At 37.0% G+C, this 25,659-nt stretch overlaps 1 protein-coding gene across 3 annotated transcripts in view; it reads right to left on the minus strand.

Annotated features, from left to right (window-relative positions):
• Positions 1 to 292: 292 nt before the first annotated feature.
• LOC101850144 (serine/threonine-protein phosphatase 2B catalytic subunit alpha isoform) overlaps positions 293 to 25,659 on the minus strand; it is a 53,156-nt gene continuing 27,789 nt past the window's right edge. Inside the window, exons 10-14 of one of the 3 annotated variants that reach the window (XM_005092448.3) lie at positions 19,515 to 19,595; positions 17,199 to 17,243; positions 10,707 to 10,782; positions 10,102 to 10,199; positions 293 to 7,905 (exon numbers count right to left, since the gene is read on the minus strand). In XM_005092448.3, coding sequence (XP_005092505.1) covers positions 7,772 to 7,905; positions 10,102 to 10,199; positions 10,707 to 10,782; positions 17,199 to 17,243; positions 19,515 to 19,595 — 434 coding nt within the window. In that variant the 3' untranslated portion in view covers positions 293 to 7,771. Of the gene's footprint in view, positions 7,906 to 10,101; positions 10,200 to 10,706; positions 10,783 to 14,865; positions 14,887 to 17,198; positions 17,244 to 19,514; positions 19,596 to 25,659 lie in introns of all 3 variants that reach the window. The other 2 variants (XM_005092449.3, XM_005092450.3) reach the window with 2 other exon arrangements.

Below are 25,659 nucleotides of genomic sequence, written 5' to 3' on the forward strand. Positions count from 1 at the left end.
ATTTGTTTCGGATTTCGTTGAGCCGCTCACACTCACAGTCACAGCGGTCGAATGGAGGCAGCGGAAAAACTCAGAGCCGCTGTCAGCAGCCGAATGGACGGAATCAGTTAATGTGAAAGATTTTATCATTCCTGATCAGAGGAAGTAGAACGATATATATGAAATGAGTACTACCAAAATGCCATTTGAACAGCACCGGAACCAAGAGAAATCATACAACCAGCTGTCCCCATATTTCTCTACTTCATTCAACAAAAACAAGAACTCATTATGGAAACATGGTGACACAGTCTTAGTAAGCAAAAGAAACGTGATTTAATAAATTTTTAAACACAAAATTTACAATTATGGATACATGCATGATATACAACAATGTTTTACAATTGACAAAATGATGGAAAAAGGTTGAATATTTTTTCTTTTAAACATGGAAATTTAAAAAAAAAAAAGGAAGGGAAGGAAGGGGTGGGGGTGGGACAAAGATGCGAAGGGGGAAAATAAACCTGAAAAAATAAACTATACAAGGCCAATATTACATGGTGGTGCATCAACTACAATAAATCTGTACATAAAGCAGGTGCTTTTATAATATTTTTTTTTAAATTTGAATATTCGATAGTTATGAAATTTAAAGACATCCACTTACACACCAACACAAAAGAATGGAGAAAGTACAAAGGAAGGCAGTGAAGGGGTAGAGGGCCAACTTCCAAGCTTGGGGGGGGGGGGGGGGGGGGGGAAGAGAGGCTAGATAGTTGCATGGTAACCCTGGGTCACACCTTGCACACATCAAACAATTAAAAAGGGTAAAAACAAACCACAAATGGGTTAGTGCATCAATAGCAAAGACGGACTTGTTCTGCAATTTAACTCTCAATGACTCCAAAACCTTCTGCCCATAGGAAAGATGTTTATTGACAATTTTGTGGGATATTCCACTAGACCAGGTTTACTATTAATTTGATCACATTTATGTTCCTAAGTGCGTTGATCACAATATCATAGAAAAATATTGTACCCATAGGGGGAAAAAAACCAACAAGGAAAACTTTCTAGCACCATCTAAATTTTGTTTCAAGAAAGAGGTTAGTGTCTTGCACATTGGAAAACCTCAATCACTTTCAAGTTTCAGGAAAGAAAATGGGTGAAATATAATCTTTGGACATTATCCAAACATTTCAAAAATTACTAACGGCTGGCGTGCTGATATTTTCTTGAGGACCCTCATTTCCTACAAACTGAAAGTTTGGGTGAGGGCAAAGATTTAAAAAATAGTATACTAGCACAATAATATTCCACATTAGAAAAAGAAATTTAAAAAATCTATAATATCCCATATTCACTACCAACTACACAGAATATCTAGACAAAAATGATGGAAAGAAAAATTCCTATTTTGTAATCTTTGAGAGCTAAAAAGGTGTTCCACCGCTCATTCCAAAGCTACGACAACAAAAAATGGACACTTCGGTCAGAGACAAAAATCATTCACCTAGTCTTCCAAGAGCAGTTTGGCTTTAAACACATATAAATAATAAAGCTAAAATAAAATACCCTTTCTGGCTCACAGACCAAATTCACCAGGCATCTTTCCAAGATACAACATAATTGCAGGGAATATCAAAAAGTGATCTACTGTCTCCTCTTAAATGATGTTGACATCATACTTAAAGACACTGAGAACTCTTGTAAAATCATACCCATATATTCTTCTCATGCAATCATCCCTCTCCCTTACCTTCACTCATTTAAGCCATGAAATGCTTTCACCAAAAAGTATGCATACGTCCTTACTGACAAAACTTATTAGGTTAAAAAATATGAAGACGTTTTACTAGAATAAGTTGTGAAATTTAAATATGGGAGTGAAATAGTAGTTTTCTGCCCAATTCCCCAAGCGCATAAAAAAACCCCTTTCTTTACAAATGCAACAGCAAAGTATAGTTTTTAAAAATATCAAAAAGCTCACGACTAATTTCTACACCAAAGAGTAGTGTAAGGAGTAAAGCTTGACCTAAAAAAAACCTTACACAAATAATGAAAAAACCCAAAACAAAACAAAACTCAAGTGTTCATAACACAAGATTACAGATAACCGAGGGTATCGATTTTTTTCTTCTTCCTACAAATCATTCAGTTCTGAAACAACTCAAGTGCTAAATGACAGCAAGGGATGCCCCCCCCCCCCATCTCAAGTAGTCCTACAGATCATGGTGGACCAGAATTTGTTCCACATGCACTCACCGATTCATTGGCCTCACTTAGAACTCTTTTCAGCTACCCCCACCCCTCTTAAAGAATTTCAGTATTGCTCTGCGGTGAATCAACCCAACTGTTACAAATATCTGAAGATGTTCAATCACCTTTTTCTTCACACCTTATCTACATGCAATGAAAGTGGACCAAAGACCCTGTCTTGTTGAGGGTCAGTCTACTGAATAAAGCTCTCACTGAATCCCAGTGGAAACCCTTTTGTATGTTGTTGACCATTTAAAAACTCAATTATTAAAAAAATGTACAATTAAAAAAAAAAAGATAAATGTACTATCATCAAACATTTTTTTTTTATCACACATGCTATAACACTCTTCTGAAAAACATTACTACGAGTGCAGTATCACTTGATAAGCCAAGACCCATGCACAAAAAAGTCTTATAAAGATAAATATGTATGTAAATAATTTAGCAATTTGCTGCTCAGTTTCAAGCAAGGCTTTTCAGCTATCCAAATCTTCAGACACACAAAATGCCACACTAGGAAAAAAAAACAAAACATAAAAACCCACACTACCTCAACTTGCTCAACAATTGTCAGTACACCTAAGAAGTCTAAACCTGAAGCAAAAAAACACACACACACTCACATAAACAAACACACACACACTTGTAACAGTCACCATGGAAAGCACATTTTCTTTCAATGGTCACAGAGTACAAGAAAATAAATAAAAGACCTCACATTCAAATTAATAGGAATAAGGGAATGTAATATGTGAAGTGAAAATAAATACCACAGTAGTATTAAATGAATTGCACTCAATGTGGGCACTAGTCAACGGTGTCATCGATAACTGTCCCTGAATCAGGATGGGAAAGGGGTTACAAAATTTTTTATTAGCACATCTCTAGCTAGGGTTATCTTGAAAAAGGGAACAAAATTCAGGGCTCACATCATTCCTTTAGTATGATTTCAAAACACAAAAAAGGGGGAAACAATATGAATCAGGCATACCATTGACCTATTTCGTCACACAACAGAACCAACCACTGATACTTCGGAGGAAAATACATTGTCTCTAATTCACAGGACTTGAAAAATCTCTAAGGAACAAAAAGGTTCAAACACACACTCTTACTAGTAAAAATCTGACACGACCCAAAAAATAAACCAATCCAACAAAAATGATTCAATAGTAAATGGCCATGTGCGCCACAAATGATCAACAAGCATGACTGTCAGGTTGAAACTGAAAATTTCCAATGCTGAATCCTAGAAGCAGAACATATTGTCAATGATACATGCTGAGAAAGAATTCACATTTAATCTTCTCTATCCCAAAGAACAAATAGGATGGGAAGTATGACGAACAATTAAAATACAAAAAATCCCCCAAACAAAAACAAACACGTAAATTACTGCAATGATTCAAATTTTTCAATGAAAATTACAATAGAAAAGATAGGTGTGGTGGTAAAGTGGTAAAAATATAGAGTCAAAATTTAATGAAGCAAATATAATTGCAACAACAGTTGTTTTTTTTTTTTAGATTAAGAAGGAAAAAAAGTTACATGAAACACTGATATTAGAGAAATGCAAACAAAGGAGACTGCAAGTTTTCTTTGTTAAAGGTTGAGGGAAGGAACATTGAAAGTTCCATGCAAAAACTAGAAAACCAAATATTAACTGAATAGCCTTCCCTTGAATAAAATTTGGTGATTGAAAGGCGACTGAGTAGCCCAGAATTGAGATAAAAGTAGAAAAGAATGAGAAATAAAAAAATCCAACAAAACGACAAAAACAAAGTAAACAGCACATGAGGTATATCACATTTTAAGAAGCCGTGAAACATTATGCCTTGGCAATTCTTTGTAAGATTGCAACATGAACCATGCATTAGTGTGAACAATTATGAGTGAATACCATGAGAATCAGTAACAGACACCATACAAGTCAAATAGGGTGAGAAAATACAACACGAGTGCATAATCTTATACAAGGAGGGAGGAAAAAAAGAACCATACTATCCCGAGTAACCCACAGAATATCACAAGAGATTGCCTTGATAATGGCAGAAAATTTCTGGTCTCTCATAATAAGTATCAACGATACATACATAAATAAATATTTATATATGTTCCAAGAAGATACCATATTACATGAAATTGAATTTCAAGCAATACCTTATACAAGAGTGAAAAAGAAATCTCATTTGCTCACAACATTGAACCAACCCACCCCGTCCTTAACTTCAACCATACACAAACTGTATAAAAACGCTCTCCCACCCACTTTTAAACAAATATTTGCCCAGTACCCAAATCGGTATGACCACACAGCCTTGCAAAAGAGTTGAACCTAATCACAGCATCGTACATGTACAGTTCAGGGGTAATGAAGATTTAAAAATCTGATTATCTCAATAGTATTTCATTCATCAAAATGACAATAATACTTGGAAAAATTAACGATATTTTAAAAAGTCACAATCAATATTAGATCTGTAACGAGTAAGAGTGGAGATAAGGAACTAGACTGGTGAGGGAGAAGGGGGGAAAAGTCGAAAACTTGAATGTTCAGTCCAAGAAGCTTTCCCAGCTGGAACATTGTTGTGTGGACAACAATCAAAATGCATCTTGACACCGATCACATACCCAGAGAAACAAAGAGAACCGAGGAGGTGACAGATAAAGAAACAGTAAACGAGGATTATAATAACAATTGTAAAAAAAAGCACAAGCACTGCACCGGGCATGTGCAGCACCTTGTCATGGCATTCAGAGTCACAGTCTCTTGACCTCCTCTCCTGCCCACCCCGACCCACATCACACTCATACAAGTAGTAACTATGTACAAAGAGGACAAAACAAAAACAAAGCTGGCCGCTATTGAAGCATACAACAAACAATAAAGGCTTAAAATAGTTCACACTGACTAGATGTTTCGATGCTACTTGAAAACAGGGTGGTGGCGCATTTAAAGATGCAGACTGCAGAAGGAGAGGGGGGTAAAAAGGGAAACAAAAGAAAAGAAAGGAGAGTAGCATAGCTGCACTAATACCAAACTAGTAAGTGGACTTTCAATCAATGACCTGTGCAGCAAAAAATATTTTAAAATCGTTATTGTTGAAGAGAGACTTTCAGAGTAAGTTTTCGTGGCAGCTGCAGGCCCCCCCCCCCCATAAGCAGTATTCTTTCCAACACTACAGCCCAAGGTAGATTCAAATAGACTGCATTTTACTGAAAAATGACACATTGGCAATAAGAATAACATATTTCTTTAGACTTTTTTTCTCTGCTACTGGACATGACTGTTAAGACGAGGCCATGTTGTGCCAATGACAGGCTTCCCCATGGCATTCTATGACTTATATTACTCAGCATCTACACAGCTATAGAAGAAAAGGCAAGACTAATAAAAAAAATAATAATATAAAAAATACCTTTAAATGGATTGAAATATCAATTTGAAAGATGTTTCAAAGTTTTTAGAACACTGGTTTTTGCATCCATTTGGGGACACCTTGGGATATTACATTTGTGCTGTGTAGATTTTTTCCTCAATACCAAAATAGGAAAGCCTAACTTTGCACTAATTGTGTGTTCAATTTATTATTCACTGGGGACCCCCCCCCCCCAACTATATTCTTACATCCAAGTAGTTTTCTCCATAGCCTCGACGCTTTAGCCTTTACACTTGTTTCCTTGTTTGGTTCTACTATCTAGAACGAAGTTTAGATCAGCTAAATTAGAAGCTTTATTTTCTGTGGACCAATTTCTAAATTCTAACAGTTTAGCTCCCGTTTCATCATTATGCATTCGATTGTCTTGTTCTGAATGACCGAACGCTAAAACTAAATTTTCGTTGTGTGAAGCCTTGTTTCCAGAGAAAATTTCTATAACTCCCAAATTGTTTTTGGATCCACCATACCAGTATTGTACAAACACTATCTTGAATATTCCTGCATTTATAAAAGCATCAAATTCTCATTGTGAGCAATTAAATTTCTCATATTCAATAGCAACCACACCAATAACTTCAGTATCATAGCCAGCTGCATAAACATGACAATAAAACCCTCTAGAGCATACAGATCAAGAGGGAGAGCGGGAAAAAAACCAACCCCAAAACAACAAAACCGCCCCTCCTTCAAATAAATACCAAAATGGCAACAAAACCTCTAGAAAGCAGAGAAACATCAACCTTTCATTTCCGTATGACACACTAGAAGGGGTGGGGACGGAAAGGGGAAGGAAAGAAGCAAATACAAGAAATCCTGTGAGATCGTTCCAGAGAACAGGAGGATATTTGCAGTGCTAACCAGCAGCGTGGTGGGTTATGTCATTACAAGTGCATGATATCTGTCCCATTCAATAAAAAACAGAATAAAAACAACCCAACTCATACGGAAACAAAAACACAACAACAACAAACACTCAAGACACATGAGCAAATATTGGAAACCTCTCAATACGATGTTGTAGAACAGGCAGATCATAGATTTCTGAAACCATTTAATACACAAAAAACAAAAACTAAAAGCCTCCAGACAGGTAAATCTGCTTTCTCTCCAGAACGACAGAGCAAATGCTATCAGTGAGCCCCAGGCGTCAACTTATTTGAAGATTCCATCGAGTGCCTGAACAAGAGAGAGGTAGAACCATTGACAAGTCTGTTCCATTCCCTCTTGACATTATGCTAAACAGAAGAAGATCTCTTTGGCCATCAAGCACCCTTATTTGAATAAGCTAAATGGCCCATCTTGCCAAAAGCTTAAAAAACAGAACAGTTGCCCCTACACACCAGGATGGATCCAGGAGGGGAAAGCCAGCTTCACCCGTCATGGAAATTTCCTCTTTTAGTCCACAAGCTTCATTCAAGTCCATATTTTATAAACTGAAAAACCCTTTCTTTTGTCACCACTTCAAATTCGAATACCTATGTGTACAATCCTTCTTCCCCTAAATTGTGCAAGGCTGCTAGCCTGTAATCAATGAACATGGTAGTTGTTGAAATGACAGAAGAAGGAAGGACAAGACGGCACAACACATATTAGCCTGTGTGACTGCAGTGCATCCTGTGCACCAAGACCTTTGGCTCTTTCTCTGCTGTACACATCCCTGAAAGGGCACGAAGTCAATAGCTTGGAATTTGCAAACAAGGTCACGGGAAGGGCAGCCGCATTGGTACAAACAAAATGTTTGCTGAAGAAAAAAAGTTGGCAGTAAGCAAGGTCTGCTAAAATCCCCACTCATCTGCCGCAGTGACCTCTCAATATCCAGACACGACACAAAGTAGCAGGCGCCAGTGTAAACTCCATCCACATAGCACATAGGTAGGAGCTGAACAGCTTGTGGGGCTGCTGGAGGTGTCAGTACATATATCAAAATAAAATTAAAAAAAAAAAAAAAACTACAAAGAGGAAACGTGGGAAATTGTGTGTTCAAGGGGTAGCTCCTCCTACTAGAACCAAACTGCTGATAATTAGGAACAACAGAAGAATTATTATGTTTGTTGAAATGGGGCGGAGGGACAAAAGGAGAAAAATCCGCGTTAAGACTTCTGATGTTCCTTGTTATTTGAATTCACAGCATCTTTCCTTGGCGGCATTCGTTCATTCATCTTGTCCAAGCACTTCGCCTCTTCAAAGCCACTGATTTTGTGATTTGGAGAAAATCCACTCAGAGCTGAAAAAAATAGAAAATCAAACAAACAGTTATTTTAGAGGAAACTTTTACTCTTCTACAAAAAGCCAACAAAAATGAGGGGCATTATCATGCTCCTGCTACTTTTCCTCAGCATAACACATACACACTGTTGACATTTCATCTAAAAAAAACAACAAAACAACAACACCCCAGGCACAACAGTTTTCAAAAGAAAAACCACGCAACAATATTTCATTTCTCAATACCAGCACTGACTTCTCTCTGTGAGAAACTCCTGGGCTCAATCCCGTACTCAAATGTCTTATTTTCTCCACAAATGCTAACACAATGGTCGGCACCAAAGAACTGGGAAACCCCCCCCCAAAAATGTAGATTCTCAGCAGTCTGGGTTTTAACCCTCATCCTGCGGGAGCCGGGTTTATGTAGCCCGATAAGCCTATTTCGGCACCTCGCCTACGTTCTGGTCCCGAATCAATGTAGCTCCTGGCTCAGCGCACGCGCACCCTCTTATGTGTCATACAGGTCCCGAGTCGGATCCCCATTCACGCAGGTCAAGTGTGTGTGCGTAAGTCTGCTTGAGTTTATGTGCGTTTGTGGCCTTCTTCTAGAACCGCCAACGTTGGTTCGTAATCGAGGCATTCGTCTCATTCAAAACATGCCAAGTTGGTAGCTCTAGATGTTCGTCCAATGAAATTATAGAAGAAATTGACCCACTTAGACATGAGGAGCTCGAAAGGATAGTCAGGAAACAAGACTTCCATTTTTCTATACAAAATATTTCAAATGAGCTTGATTTTGTATGAAATGATACTACCTGATAAAAAATAAGCTTGTTTGATAGTTTTGAATACCATTGTGCAGGTACAAAGAACAATTTGAGTGTAAAACATTAGGAAATTGACCTAAATTATCCCCTTTCGAACCTCAGGTCATTCATAACAACAAGAGCGTCCAGAAAGGTTATTCGAATGGGCGTAACTACTCGTAATGTCTTATCAGCTTGTGAGAGGGGGTTATTCATGTGTTTTTAACACTTTATAAATAGAAAGCTATGAAGGATAGAGCGTTATTTTCATCATCGGTTAACACACTCCCGCGGTATTCATGGCGAAAACACACGTTTCCCGGCGCGCGCGATGTACAGCAACAGTACACACTGAGTGACCCCGGCGGCCTGTCCGACGTAATTGGTTGCTGATAAGATACGCATCTGGGCACAGACGCAGGATAAGAGTTAATGTAGGTTTCACTGGCTAACTTTCTGATAAACCCCGCAACATAAAACAGTGCTTTAAACAAACTAAGCAGAAAACTATGGAAAATTCACTACTGCTGGTCTGGAGTTTAGTGAAATTTAGTGCTTTTAGAAGGTGGAAAATGGAATTTGGAAACCTGTTGAAGAGTTGCTAACAGCACACGACATCTATTTTTTTCACCAAGAATGGATCTTGTTTTATCCAATTTCTTCAACTACCCCGCATATCTTGCCATCGCTGGCAGTGTTAAAAGCACACTCCCCTTCTTATTATCACTACATACATAATTTGTCATTGACAAACAAATGTAAAATGTCTTAACTTCAAAGCACTTTCACTCATTTTGATTTTAGCATTAACTTCTTCCCCCTTGGCCTTACGCTGCTCCCATAGAATCCTCAAACTGAAAATTTCTCTAAATCAAAACAGATTTGAAAAACAGTCATATCTTATAACTACTTCTTTTCTAAATTCACACAAAAGACTCAAAGATAGACAGAAAGAAAGAGTGACTGATGCTAGCTGCACAAAAATGTTAGCATCGCAATTTGCAAGATTTTTGCCCAAATGCTATGAAAATTAATTTCAAACTATCTTGCAATGAAACTATAGGGGGACAACGACCAAGTGCACGGAATGCCCAATCTAGCCACGCATGTTTACTGTATAACTTATTCCCAAGAGTTACAGTACGTATCCAATATGTTCAAGGGGCAAGTACAGATCCTAAACCACGGAATACCAATTGGCCTACACTATCGCAGACTTTTTCGAATGGAGTTGAAATGATAAAAGTACCAAGAAGGTTGACTTTAGTTAATCTAGGTGGAAACAGCTGAACCTTCAAGATAAAATGACACTGTGCAAATTTAACCGGACAATCCAAGTTGTCAGCCTGAGATCAAATAAACGTGCAGTATGGTCACTTGTGCACTGATCAAGCCCTTGTGATACTGACCACTGCTGAGGGTGTCCTTTCCTCCAGAGAGAGCGCCAAGTGGCAGCAGACCATTAGGAGTTAGTCCTTTCAGCTGAAGCACACTCTCACTCTCTTCTCTGGGAACAAAGAAAACCAGCACTTTTCATACATGGACTTACAGTATTTTGTGTCCCTTTTCTACGAACAGTAACATCTTATTCTGTAAATGACTGCTTATTTCTAAACAAGAAATAAAATCATAAATTAAAAAAATATTAATGCGAAATATCATCAGGCACAAGACAAATATGTATGACTGAGCATTGTGCATGAAAGTTAGGTAAAGGTACCACCAATTAACTGGACTTACAGCAACATAGTACTCAGAATGTGCATTTCTCAAGGAAATCTGAGAGACAACACTCAATATCTTCTTTGCCCTGAATAACAAACACCCCAATCCCAAGTTCTGTCAAGACACATGAGTGCAGCAAATATCCCATTACAACTTTGGCTGAATAAACTAGAAATAAGTCACACCTTGCAGTTTGAAGTATGGGGAATGGAACAAGCCCACAAAAAATTGAACATACATTAATGAAAAAGTAACAGATACAAAGAGAAATTACTCCTGACAAACTTACCTCAAGACAGTAAATACTCTTGCCATTTTCCCAATTGCTCTGATTTTGTTTCGGATGACCTCCTTCCTTGCAGCAACTGCAGAGCAAAAAGTGAATTGAAAAAGGTAAAGACATCCATCCAAGCAGTTTGGTGATGTTGACATCTAGCAATAACTTAATTCAAAATGACAGGGACCGTTTCAAGATAGAATATACTGTTGAGGGAAAAGAACAATCATCCAAAACGGAGGTGCTTTTGGGGGGGGGTGTAAATCGAATCCATGGACAATTTGTCTGACTGAAGGTGAACAGCTTGATGACTCAGAAGAATACAATATCATGACAATTAAGTGCACGTTATATTTTGAACAATAGTCTCAAAGCATTGAAAGAAGTACAACTGAAAACAGAATTACAGGAAGCTCACAAGAGAGTCAAAACAGATCAACATTAACATCAGTAAATTTTCCTGTTGGGACTGAACTCTGGTTATCGAAGAAGGTGGAGACAAAAGATCATTTCGTGAGCAAGTCTTTTCCCACAAGTGATTAAAACTGACAGCCATTCTTTTAATTAAGGGAAAAAAACAACCTCAATTGCCAATCTCACAACTGGAAAGGCAATCTTTTAATTGGATTAATGATTTTTCGATATCCCTCTCCTCATCCTTTTCTAAACATTGGTACTCAAAATGCATTTCCCACTGACATTTTACTTTCTTTTACTTATATTGAGGGAAACTTAAAGACGCAACATATGGATACAAGGTTGTTTTTTTTAAATTTAAAAAATATAATTAAATATGGGATCGAAACGAGATCTCGTTTTTTCTACGTTAACTTTTCCTATTAATTCACTTTACCAACTGCCAGAAAACTTGAAATCTAAGTATTACTGTAGCAAGTTCATACTTTAAAGGGGGTAAAATATCAATATGGAAACAGAAAATACTTTGTTTCAACAATTAATTACGACTCTTGCAATACTATTTTGCACTACAACATAGGAATACCATAAAACTAGCCTTTTATGTGAATATACTAAAAAATGCATAAATATAGGGAGTAATTTGTTTCTCATGCTACGTGATGGCAGACTGCAGCATTATACAATGAGGGAAAATCCAACAGGTTACCCGAAAAACAGTATAACAAGAGGATTTAATAATGTATAGTGGTAATTGATTATATTTACCCATAATGGGTAATACTTTTTTAAGAAAGAAAAAAAAGTGCAGTTAGTAGTGGAACTGATAACCTTAAACATGATCAATATGTGCCTCAGTTGTTTCTTTTTCTTTGCAGAATATGTTATCACTTTCCAGACCAGTTCAAAGTTACTAACAAGTCAGTATATGAGATTAAGTATTAAGTGAAGCTGCAGCTTCATGAACTCAGAAATTTGAAACTGGTTGCTTTCAATGGAAACTACAACAACAATAAAGGATGTCTCAATTCACAGCTCACCCAAAAACTGAAAACAAACAGCTTTTAGCATAGTGAGGGAGGCAGTCTAAGACTACAGTTCAAACAAAAATTACTACCATAATGCACATACAGAAAGGGACAAACACCCTCTCAAAAATATTAGAATTCAAGAGAAATAATAACTTCTTCTCAAAAAGAAGTTATCAAATGAAGACAAAGAAAACGACAATTTGTAATTTCTTCTTTCTTGCCAGAAAGGAATATACTGTCTAATTGCCAAACAAGTAACAACTGGGAACACAGACAAAAAGAAGGAAAAAAAATAAATTGAGCATCACTGGCCCAAAAAATAATAAAAAATAAAAAATAAAATCGCTGTACACTATCAGAACAGTACAGAGTAAGAATGAAAGAAAAACAAAGATCCACAGTAAAGACAAGTGATTTGCTCCTGAGGCAATGAAACTGTAAAATAACCGAAGTGTCACCTGCACTCTATTGACAAAACTCAAAATGACAACATGGATACCTGGACTTGATATACACAAGGAGCTAAAGAACTGAAAATTTTCTAGTAACTTAAACGAAACACTGCCAACTGACGGAACTAGGTCAGTGGAAATGCCGAACTAACAATGACTGGAAATTATAGTGCTGATGCAATTTACTAGGGAGTGCTACATCCTAGAACAAAAATAATGTGCATTACTAAATAACCCACTAGTATCTGACAGTGGGTACTATAAATTTTATAATTTTATGAGCCCCACCTACACTATTTAAACCGTAAAGGAGGCGGGCAGCTTCAACCCTGCATCCCAGGCAGAGAGAAATACAATATCCCAGCAAAACGATGGAAATGCTTGAAAAAAAGATTCTCCCCAGATGGCAAAAATCGCATCCTCTGCATGTGATGGCGAAGTGCTTAACTGCAACACTTGACTCCCATTGAGAGACAAGTTTACCACTAACGAACCGATTTGTAACTGAAAAAACCTGATAAGAACTCCAGTGGGAAAGTAACTTGTGTTACGCATGTTGAATGTCACAAATCAGTCCTGTTAGGATCATAGCAACCCACGTCCCCACAAAGACATAATATCCAAATGGGACATATTTCACAGAGTCTTGTCGTTGCCCGGATTTTCCCATTTTTAATTACAGGGTCTTGGTACAATGACACCCCCCCCCCCCAATTCACTGCTTGCAGCAGTCAACAGTGAGCTATGTTCACTAGTCACCAAAACCACAGTGAATCACTACCACACTATTTTCTTCTATCGAATAGTAGTGGCAAAAGCCACAGAGGGAGCCAACAAGAAGGGGTAATCGACAGCCACCATCAGCCCCATCAATGATTGGTAGTTTTAACATAAACATAATGGGCACACCCTACAAAAGCCTGTCCAGTATTCAATATGGAAATAAGAATACAAGAGTGCTATTGTGTATCCAAATGTAGAGCCCTAGTTACACATAGCAATAAATCGAATCACATTCATCGTATACAAGAGCTGTCAGGTTTATCGCAAGTAATATTCTGCTTACACGTTTCAATTTATCACCCAATTCTCTTTCGATTGGGGGGGGGGGGGGGGCGCGCGGCGGCGCCTTCCTCCTTGGTTTTACAACTCTTCGAAATGACAGCAATTCTGCTGCTATTACTTAATAAAAGAAAGAAAGAAAAAAAAAACCAGGCTTTTTTGGACAAGACTGACTTTAAAGCGAAATGTATTCACTCAAACTGTTGCTTTGAAATTGTTTCACTTTATCATGAAGTCATATAACATGATTACACTGTTTGCAAAATGCTACAAAATAGGAGGCCTCTCAATAATGTGTTCCTGTAGTCTTGATTGGACATTCATTGGATCTGTACATCTAAAAAAAAGAACGATGTCTTTCGATCAAGTCACCATACCGTAAAGTGTTCAGTGATAATGCAGTGTGTAAAGGCTTTGACATCAGTGAGTGACTTTTATACATGCTTTCTGATTCAAAATTGACAATTTAAAAACAAAGTTTGCTAAAATTTAATAATAGCATCAAATTAGGTTCTTCGTGACCTCTTTGATATTTTGATACGCCCATTCCAAAAATGAAATCAGTTTTCAGATTTTAAAAATTATTTTTAAAATTCTGCACACAAAAGGTAATCCCACGGGGCAGTAAGGGAATTCTGCACCCCAGCTCACCTCTCCCAAACCTGACCTATACCCCACGAAAAGTTCCAGGTGATGCATTATTTCTCAATCGGGTCTCCAATCCATCGTCCCAACTTTTAAACAATTTTGCAGTTACATGTAATGATTTGTTGTATGAACAATATATCGCCCAATTTTTTGTTGCCTGTAACCGGGCTTCAAGATCTCTTCAAACAATGGTCACCCCAGCACCCCCCCTCCCCCTTCCATAATTTATAAAATACATCCCAACATCAAATTATGTGCGCTTGTAAAACCGTAACCGAGTGTAAATAAAATGGGAACCATACACGTCAAATTATCAACTTCATGCTTTCTTTAAAGGCAACGGAATACACACGGTACCATGGCTACTAAGTTTAGAGGGCTTTGAGGAAACCTTGACTGAACACTACACCCGTGTCTTACAGTAACAATGACCTATAACATCAACGTATAGAACAGAAATAAAGACACGCATATGCAGCACACGTGCGCATCCCACTCCACGTGGAAACATCAACTACAGGAGGCTGGAATCAATAACTGGGGGATGGAGAGGGTACCTACCTGCAGCCTCGTCCAGTGCCCCTGTATGTGAGTAATAGCCAGTGTAGCTCTCATTATAATACTAAGATTACATTCAAAAGAGTCACTGCAAGATTTACCTTCTGTATCACTACGTCAAACACACTTCACGAACCCAGCATCAACATCAAGAAAGCAAACTGAAAGCATCTCCCAAAAACATCCCCATGTGATTATTCATTGTGCAACAAATAATATGCATCCACCTTTTGCATGGCCTGTGTCCATCAACTCAATTTTCACGTTAGGTAAAAGCACTGTCAAAATATATGGGGGGAGGGGGGTTAAGGGAGTAAGAGATGGACCACCGTCTTAAGAACGTCATCCATTAACTGCAGCAACTCATCAAGCCATCGAACAAACTACCACTCAAACAGGAGTGGCTCCCAACAAAATACCACTTTTATAACCTCAAATGACCCAGTTTACACTGAACAACTACTCCAATGAGAAGAAAAACTGAAAAAAGTACATGTATTCTGTGAAACAACTTCCAAAGAGCAATTTCAACTAAAGCTTCAGAGCGCAGCACTGTAAATCAAGCTAAGAGAGGGAGGGAAGTGATATGTCAACAGGGCGAGCTTGATATACAGCGCAAGTTCTTGGTCATTCATGATCGTATATCACAGAGATAATATAGTTGTGGGGCAGTAAAGGAACATATGTCAAAGAGAAAGGTAAAGAATAGAATCTGAAAAAGAAAACTGCAACTTTAGATTGCAGATGATTAATGCAACTTTTGATTGCAGATGATTAAACGAGAGTCCCGCATACATTAACTTTTCAAAGACTGAAATTAAACTGATCTCCTCCATTCATGCAGCAGTTCACATTTCAGCTAACGAACCTCCCTTGGAAATAACACAAACAAAAAACTCTAGCCTAAACAATTTGGAAGAATTGAAGCAGGATTAATTTCAGTAAGAGGCAAATTCATTTCCAAAGTTTATGTCAGTCATACACTGTGAATAGTTGAGTATCAAACAATTTTAATAAGCAGATCACAGCAAAGAATGTTCACTTTTAACACATTTGTCCCACTGAAAATCTTTTCTGGCAACTTGCAAGATATCTTTGTTGACCCAAAGGAAAACAAACAACAGTTGACAATCCCATGTGTAAATGAATTACTTCATATTCCGCATTTCACTGGACAAACAGAACTGTCTTTTGGACCCCTTGCAGGGGGCAGACGTGCAGTGATGCAATCAACTCACAATGTGTAGGGCTGCAACCTTCCAATAAAATTCTGCCTGAATCATTTTTTTCTGGGGGGGGGGGGGCTTTTCTATCCCAGATCTTTGCTACGCCACCAATCCGAAAAATGAGGTATATTTGTTCATATATCTGTTCGGAAACCCCATGAAGAACAAATAATTACAATAGAGATAATTGAAATGAGGAGGAGGAAAAGTCAACCAAAACTAACCTTTCACCGAGGAGCTAAAACACTTATGTTCAAACATCAGGCAAGAAATACCATTTGCCATCAAAATTAACATTAAAAACTTGCATTTAAGTCTTTCTTTGCTACTACTTGTGGAAACAAAATGCACTTCAAGAACAAAACACAATTAATTCACATATAAGTGCCGCAGACCTTTTGAAAACTCAAATTTACTTTCCGTGTATCAAAACTTGAAAATTTCCGGATTTCATTGGCCTATAAAGATTGCAAAGCCCTTTGTACCAAAAAAATTATTTTAAAATGTTTTAAATAATAAATGAGTAGGTTGATACTGAGACAGAAATGTTATTACCACGAAATGCACACAAAAAAAACTCAAAACCCCTAAAACATAAGCAAATAAATCCATATTTCACAATTACAAACCAAAAGAGAATTAATCAAATCACTTAAGTAAAACATGGTCACACAGAAAAAACCCACAGATCATACATGTCACAGAGCAAAGGGGTTAATGAAATGCATTACTCGTTTAGTACAGCATACACAAAATGCCTAGACTACAGGATCTACCACTATGCACACTGGTCAGTAAGGGAAACAAACATCCAGGCTGCACACAACAACTGCAGAGCTTTCGATTAAATTCTCAATTTCCTTTCCTTTTTTCTCCTTCTCTCTCACGGTGGTCTTTTTTCCTTTTACAAGAACTGCAAGGCACAATTTATTTGTTCTCAATTGGTGAGCGAGGATGGACAGCAGCGCCGACCACACAACACCATAAGAGGAAAATATAGTGAAAAGAATGAGTTAACACTGAAATTGGACAGTTACTTTCAGTATTAATCAAGTATCAGGAAGGAGCTGGTACAGTCACAAGAGGCGTGCACCAACAAATTTTGCTTACTAAGGTCAAAATTTGCCTGAGATTTGCTCTTGTTTGCACCGTCACCTTTGGAAGCAATACAGAAACAAAAAAAAAAGAAGATGTTTATCAGTGAGACTTTCAGATAAAAGAAAACAACTCTTCCAACTCTTTTCCCAGCTTCCACTCTTGACCAAGAAAGCTTCTAATCTGAAGTAATTGTGAGTCATTGTTGTGAAATCAGGCGCTCGTCAAAATAAAGAAACTGAAGAAATAAACCTTTTTTCATGGCCATTTGGGAATTGCTATCCATTCGTTTTTTGTCTCAGCAATCTTCATGTTAAGTTAAAAACACATTGGTGTGTGAATTTTACAGAAAAACACTGATCAAAGGCACAAAAAATGTTAGCTTGACGGCTCCCAGGACACTCAAGCTTTTGAAGTCGAACTTTGAAAGCCATTGTCTTGTTAATTTACCTCGTACCAGCCGACCACATCTTTAATCGCAAATATGTCGACTTTTATTCAAGGTAGACGAGTATTATTTCATCACAAGCAAGGCAAATGAACAAGCTTTAAGACAATACCGACAACTTCGTTCGCCCAAAAACTGACCAGCGCCCGATTCCACCGAGTTGTTCACAATTAAACAACCCCGGATGATTATTCATTAAGTAAAGAATTCTTGTTCTCTTCTTTACAAAATTGAGACTCTGACTACCTGTACAATGATTAAACTCCCTAATTAAAAAAATAAATATCAATCAAATATTTTTCACTCCTCCTTGCCCCATTTCTGTTAAAAAATCAGGTAAATTCCTCCCCAATTGCCTGACCCGAAACACAAGATTCCTTGTACACGCATCAAGTAGACTCCCTACACAGAATTTAATGAGCTGTTTTCTCTTTGTAGGAGTGCTGTGAAACAATGTGGGCATAATAGACTTGACACTGAAACGACAGAAATGACAATGATCACCACAAAACAATTCCTTATGAGTGTGATGGAAGAATACTAAAAGCAACAAAATGCTCAGGTGTTCATGCTTCGTCTACTCGTGTACACATAAAAAATGCAGTTCACCAATGAGACACAAGAGTGCTCCCTGACACCTCAACCCAACCACCCCTTTGACAGACAATTGAAAGAATTCAGAGACATGGCAAACAGTGATGGAGTAGACAAACACAAATCAGTGTAAAGGCGACACCACATATAGTACATTCAGTCCAGAATATTTACAACACAGTACATCATATGATGAAGAGCATAGTAGCTTGTAACCCCAACTATTCAATGAACATGGACACACATAAATATGACTTACAATAAGTCCATTACGTGAAAAAAAAAAAAGCGAAGTGTGAAGGAATACATGGAAGTACATGAAATGTTACAACACAAAGATAATACAGTGCAGCCCATGAGTGAGCACCCAAAAAAAATATGAAGACAGAAATCCCTGCTTTGTTATATGTAACTTGTGAGAAATACTGCATTCTGTAAAAAAACAAACATTTTCAGTTATTCTAAAAAGGACATAAAATTTGATCCCAACTTGCCACAAGTATAACACAACATGCCCTGAACGCCACCTTCATCTCAATGTGGATCAGAAAGAAGAAATCAGTTTTGAACATAGAAACTACTTCCAACTCCGATACAACAGGATAATCACCCACAAAACAAGAACATAGAAAATATTCCTGCAGCACAAGTATGAACAAGAAAAGAGTATACTTTATTCCAACAAGTAACAGAGCATTTAAAGAAAGTCTCAAAATTCCAGCGACCAAAATCATGACAAAATTTGCAGGAGGGCAGTGAAGATGCGGACACTATGATCAGAGCAAACAGAGCACAGAATCTTCAAATGTGCTAAACCAACACTCCAAGGCCAACAAGTGACTGCGTGGGGGCAAACTCCAATCTAATATACCAGTTACTAGAGAACATTTCACTGACGGTACCTACATCTATGCCCAAAGGCATGTGAACTGAGCTACCAAAGCTTCTTGCTATAAATTGTCAGTACAGACAAGGGTGAGGGAAACAAAAGAATTCATAGTCAATGCTGGAATCAAAAAGAAATATATATATGTAGCAAATGGGGAAAAAATAGAAAGAAAGAATAAGAGTTCAAAATAAGGAAGTACATAAACAAGATGAACCAAAAATCTGATGAATCAACTGAAATGAAAAAGAGGGAGGTAACCACCCACAATTCAAGGCATTATACTTGTCTTTCACTTGCCCTATGGACAGAGCCGGCAATACACACATGGATGCAGAGACTGTTAATGATGACCAATGATCAAGCAGAATTAAGGTGAACATGCCATAGCCCAAATACACACCTTCCATAGAGTCTGCATCGCCTTCCGAAACCAGTTCATCGTCAGAACAAATGTTGAGTATATTCACAAGCATCTCTGTCACTGAAAAACACAAAACACCAAATGTTAGCGAAACTCCCTTCTCAATAGTACTTTTTTCAGTGTCTTACAATAATAAGGTCATATAAGAGCCGAAGATTAGAGGTGTTACAAGAGAGTAACAAACACAAAAAAGAAGGAGGGGAGAAAAAGACAATAGATGTTTGATAGGAAAGAAGAAGCAAACCACACCAGAGCACCAACCACCCACCTCAATAGTATAGTAAGACACAAAGTAAATGAAGGCAGCACACTATACAAAAGTGAGCACATCACCATTATGAATTTTTTTAAAAAAGACAATAAACGAAACATCCATATTAGACCATCACCACAGGGCTCCAAAATTCAACCCCCCCCCCCCCCCCTCCAACTTCGGAGGAATTTTCTTATCCCAGTTACACACTATGCATCGTATCCTAAAGAAGAATGGGTACATTAGACAGTTTTGAGCAAAGAGAAGCACAAATCAACGAGAATGGTCAATTAGTAATTAACTAAAAAGAAGTATGATATACCAATGGTGCCATCCAAATGCTCACAGATACAATAGAGAGCAGCATAACAAACACAGGTAAGACTACTGATCACACATGTATGCAGAGCTGTTAAAGTACTTTTAAAAAAGTACTTAAGTACAAATTTAAGTACAATCTAAAAAATGTACTTAAGTACAGTAAAAGTACTTTCCTGTAAAATGTACTTGAGTACAAGTACTTTTTAAAAAAAGTACTTATGAGTACATTTTGAGTACTTTCTGGTAAATGCTAAAACACTTCAGCGCTTATGTAAAACATCATATTAAATAACATATCCCGTATATTTGACAAGTTAGGCTATTTATTACTAAAAATGTAAACAGTATACAAAGCATTTGAATATATACAATGTACGCACTGAACGACGGTGGTAATCGTCCGTGAAACTGACCCCCCCCCCAAAAAAAAACCAGACGCAACTAGTGGGTAAGTGATATTATGAATAGAACTTGTTTGAGCAAGACAATGTGATCAAATGTAAGTCAGTCCAAGAGGTCGGAAAGTTCTACAAAAAAGTATCCAAATTGGAAAATGTAGATACAAGGTTGCTCTTAAGAAAACATAAAATTAATGAAAATGGCCAGCATGGAAATTGAAAAGTGCTTTAAATTCTTCATTAACAAATCCTCAAGGAATCAATGTTGCCTTAAGCAAAAACCACACCAAAAAAGTTTATAACAGAAATTTAGGCAGCCTAAAAAATTGTTATATACATTGAGAATACAGTTTCAGTTTCAATTGATTATAGTGGTAAGACAGATTTTGGTCACACTGTGTAGTCCACAGCGCCCACGGCAAACCAAAATACAATACATGTAGTTTCCTAGAGTCTAGTGAGTGTAGTGTAACCAAAGATTCTCTACTACAGTAGTCTCCGCCTAAGATCCCAGTGCTCGGAAGCAAGAAAAATATGGGGGTCTTAGCCGAAAAAGTCAAGGAAGAATCTACTGTGACTCATGAACCGACGTGACCCCTGGGTGGGTTTATGACATATGGCGAGCAAAGAGTGGTCAACCTTGATGACCAATCACAGTGGCATGAGGCATGCCATAAATAATATGCACACTCATTAGCCTATCGTGAGTCTTGAGATCTTTATCTACGTTTATCCAGTTGCCCCTCCCCTTCTCCAAAAATTTTTTAGCTTTCTATCTCTGATTGAGCCCCCCCCCCCCAAACCGCCTTTACTTTGTCGTTACGCGCCATTGCGTTGTGGCCACACCAATTAAAATTCAGGCTGTCTCGCAAATTCGGGAATAGAGAAAAACTGCTTTCAATGGTCAGAGAAGAGTTCACAGTTTGATGTGATCCCGCTTGGAGTGAACTTGTAGGCCCTACCCACCCAGTGAGTGATGTAAGTTTAGGTGGTGAGCTCAGATGCGAGTGCGATGTTTGGGGAAAAGAAACGCATCGGTCAGTTCACACCTTGGTGTGATCCCGTCTGGAGCAAACACTCTACTGTTTCATGGAGTTTTACAACGCTTGTGATCACATTCACGATAGTGGCTGGTCTTTGACGCGACGGGCCGTTCTTTGATCTTAACTTTTAACTCTTGGTTGATCGGCTGTGCCCGCCCGGGAGTTTGTTCCGTAAACTATGATCAGAAATGCCGGCACTTACCGTTTCATTAAGCTTCAAAAGTACTCAAAATGTACTTTAAAAATACTCAAAAGTACTTTTATAAAAAGTATCGGAGTACAGTAAAAGTACTGGTTTAAAAAATGTACCGGAGTACAGTAAAAGTACCGAAAATTGTAACGTACTCCGTTACTACCAGCTCTGCATGTATATGACCATTCAGGAAAACCAAACACACGGTCTGTCTTCAACATTTAAGAGAAAGTAGTTACTAAAAAAAGAACAATCCTGATTATAGTGATTTTAACATGTTGAATTGTAGTAAATAAACGACAATCACTATAATGGACCTGATAGTCATTCATTATCAACATGTCTTATCCTCTGGTTCTAAAAAAAAGCACTGGAGTATATTTTCTTGAATTTCCACACACTTCACCGTTAACCAGCATGCGAGGCAGTGGGGCAGTTCTCACAATGAGAGATATGGGTTACTTTTAACATAAAAAACCCTGCTTCTAGTAAATATGAAACTTTACCAAACTATTTAGAACAAGTTCACCTATGCCATAACACATTTTCAGTGAAAAAACATTCTGGTACAAGTCAGCTGTAACGGTATTATGTAATACATAGCTTCCACTCATGAATTTTAAAAAAGGAAGAAATTCACGCGAAGGCGTACACGCACTCTCAGAAGGCCAGAGTAAAACCAGCAAGATCCAGAGACAATAGTATGGTGACTAAAAAATCCAGGGTTTGTTGCCAGCTGAGCCTTTGCCAAAATGTGGGGGTGTTTGCATGAGGACTTTTAAAATCAAGTACCACTTGTATGGAAACATGTTTTCTACTGAAAACATAATGTATATGGCAAGGAAATAAGTTGGTCAAGCCGCATGAGCAAGTAGATTGGTGTGTGCATCTTATAACTCTTCACGGAAAGATAATAGTACTAAAAATAGGGCATTTTTTTCTTATCTTGAGTGCACACGTAATTGTATGTTAAATATAGAATATTGTTAATCTTAAACTATCAAACAGCAGTGCATTCAAACACTGAAAATATTTAATACACCATCATAACACCATGTGTCCATTAACAGGGTTTTATTTTTTATATTAATGATGTTATTGCTGAGTAAAATGTAGTTCGTTCATAACCATAACTCGTGTCATAATTACATCATCAGACTTTCCAAGGTCTAGAAAACCGAAATCGTAGAACATATCATCCCCAGGAATGACCAGCATTAAACACTGGTTTGAAATTGATCCGTCAGAAGGGTAATTTTCCGTTCCGCCACAATGAGTGACAATGGTTTTGCTTAAATATGACTTTGATTGAGATATCCATGTTTGTCATAATGATATTATGAACAAACACTTCATGATTTTTATGCAAAATATCAGGTGAGGAACTTCCCACTGTTTCACAACATCCTTTTAAATTGTTGCAAAAACATGGAAGAGCAGCGTGCTGATGACTCAAAAGAGATGCAAAGAAGAGGCAAAATATGCTTGTCATAATGGATTGTCATCATGCTGTGAACGAAATTGTGTCATAATGGTTATGAACCAAACCTTATTCCAGGTAATTTACAGTTGTTTTGGGATGTATCTTTAATTTTAACACAACTTAAGGATGTAATAAACCTTGCTTATATTCTGATATTTATCATAAGTGTATGGGTATGTATTTTAATCAGTATTTTTCTTTTGTAGCAATTGTTATGAATGAACTGCATATTGTATTCTGAGGGCTTTTCAGTGTTGACAAACATTAAAAACATGTACACATATACATATTATGAGGAAACTCATTTAATAAAAATATTTTAAAGTAAATGAATGACAGGTCAAAATATTAATTTTTAGGTCAAAACTGGAAGTTTGTCATAATTGTTTCCAAGTATTTTTCAGTAATCAAACTTTGAATTCTTCCTACATATATTCACATTTTGAGGAGAGTCTAATAAATTAAAACAATTTTATGTGAATGACATTACAATAATTTAATTTTTTGGACCCAAAGTAAAATATGTCATATTAGTTAAGAACAAAACCTCATTCCATGTAATTTACTGTTGTTTTGGGATGTATTTTTAATTTTACCCCAACTAAAGTATGTAATAGACCTTGTATCCATTCTGATATTTCGATTTTAATCATAATAGTATTATACTTTTGTAGTAATGGTTATGAACGAACTATTTATTGTCCATTTAATATATTTTGAGGGCCCTTCAGTGATAATAAACTAAAACATGTACACAGATACATATTATGAGGGAAGTTTCATTTTAAAAAGTGTTAAAAAATGAACGACAGATAAAAATGTATAAATTTTTAGGTCAAAATTGAAGTTTGTCATTATTGTTACGAATGAACCATTTTAAAGGTATTCTAAGGGTTTCACAGTAAATAAACTTTGAATTCTTCCTACATATGTGAGGAAGCATAGTGAAATCAGGCGCTTGTCAAAATACAGAAATTGGAGAAACGCATTTTTTCGCCAGTTTGAACATTTTTGTCAAATTTTTATTTTTTGGCTCAACCTCTTTTATGTCCATATAAAAACACATTCCCAAACTGAAAAACATTGATTAGTGGGATGGGTGGATTTACACCCCCAAAGTCCCGATTCGGCTCAAAATGATGGAATTTAAGTTGTTGACATTTTTAGCTTCCTCAGCCTCTCCGACAACTATTTCATCGCATAAGAGCCCCCAAAAAATATATTTTCCCCCATACCAGGCATGTTTGCCACCACCATTTCCTCATTAAGTCAATATTTTATTTTTCTTTATCGGACGTTTTCTCAAAACGTGACTTTTCTCTATACATTTTTGAATAACTCCACCATTTTTCATCCAATCTTAATTAAATTTTCACAGAATGAAGAGAAGATGTAAGACTAAAAATTTGTCTGTTGAAAATGTTATACATGGAATAGAATTTTGTTGGTCGTGTCTGGAGTGTGGATTTTCACAGATTTTTTTGCAAACTTTAATGCGACCTCAGGAAAAAAATTCATAAAAAATTTTCTAATTTGTTTACGAAAAAAAACCAACAGATTAATTCTTATATCTAATGTTTGTTAACACGCACGCAAAAAACAATCAATTTCCATGAGCAATAAGTGCTGTATTCATTACGTAAGACATGTCAACAAAATCCAATATGGCCGCCATATCCATGGAAATGAAACTTTTTTTCTCAAATTTAATTGCAGATTATTTACGTCTCCTGACTATGCTTGTTATGTGTGAAATTTGGTAAAATTCGGTCCAGTAATAAGCGAGATAGCCTAGCCTTCAGGTGTAAGAAGCGCATAAAGCCTGCTGTTGAGCAGGGATATGCGCTATAAAAATGCTATCTATATTATTATTATTATTATTATTAAGGCCCCCCCTCCCCCATAAAAGGCACAAAATGTCATTTTTGTGTTTTCAAGGACTCTTTAGCCATTGGGTTTACCAAACTTTGGCAGCTATTTTCTCGCTAATTTCACCATTGAAACCAGGCAACCTCACTTCCTCCAATAGCAAATATCTTGAGTTTTATATAAGATAGATGGATATTTATTTCATTGGAAGCAAAGCAAATAAATCAGCTTTCAGATGATACCAATATGCTAAAAAAATTGAGCGCCCCATTCCATCGCGGTATGACACATATATGCATATTTTAATGAGTCTCAAAAATGAAAACTATTTTATGTGAAAGACAGAACAATAAGTAAATTTTAGGGGCCCAAAGTAACATTTTTCATAATAGTTATGGACGAAATAGTGTGTCCAATCGAACTTTAAATTTATTCGTAACATGCACTATGACCAGTTTGCATTGAAAAATAGTTGTTAAATGGTCTTTTATTTATCACTGGACTATAATTAGACCACAGTGTTATTTTAGACAATTCTAGTCAAAGAAACTTGACATAATTGAT

This window comes from Aplysia californica, unplaced genomic scaffold (assembly GCF_000002075.1).
Source record: "Aplysia californica isolate F4 #8 unplaced genomic scaffold, AplCal3.0 scaffold00046, whole genome shotgun sequence".
NCBI classification, from domain to species: Eukaryota; Metazoa; Mollusca; class Gastropoda; order Aplysiida; family Aplysiidae; genus Aplysia; species Aplysia californica.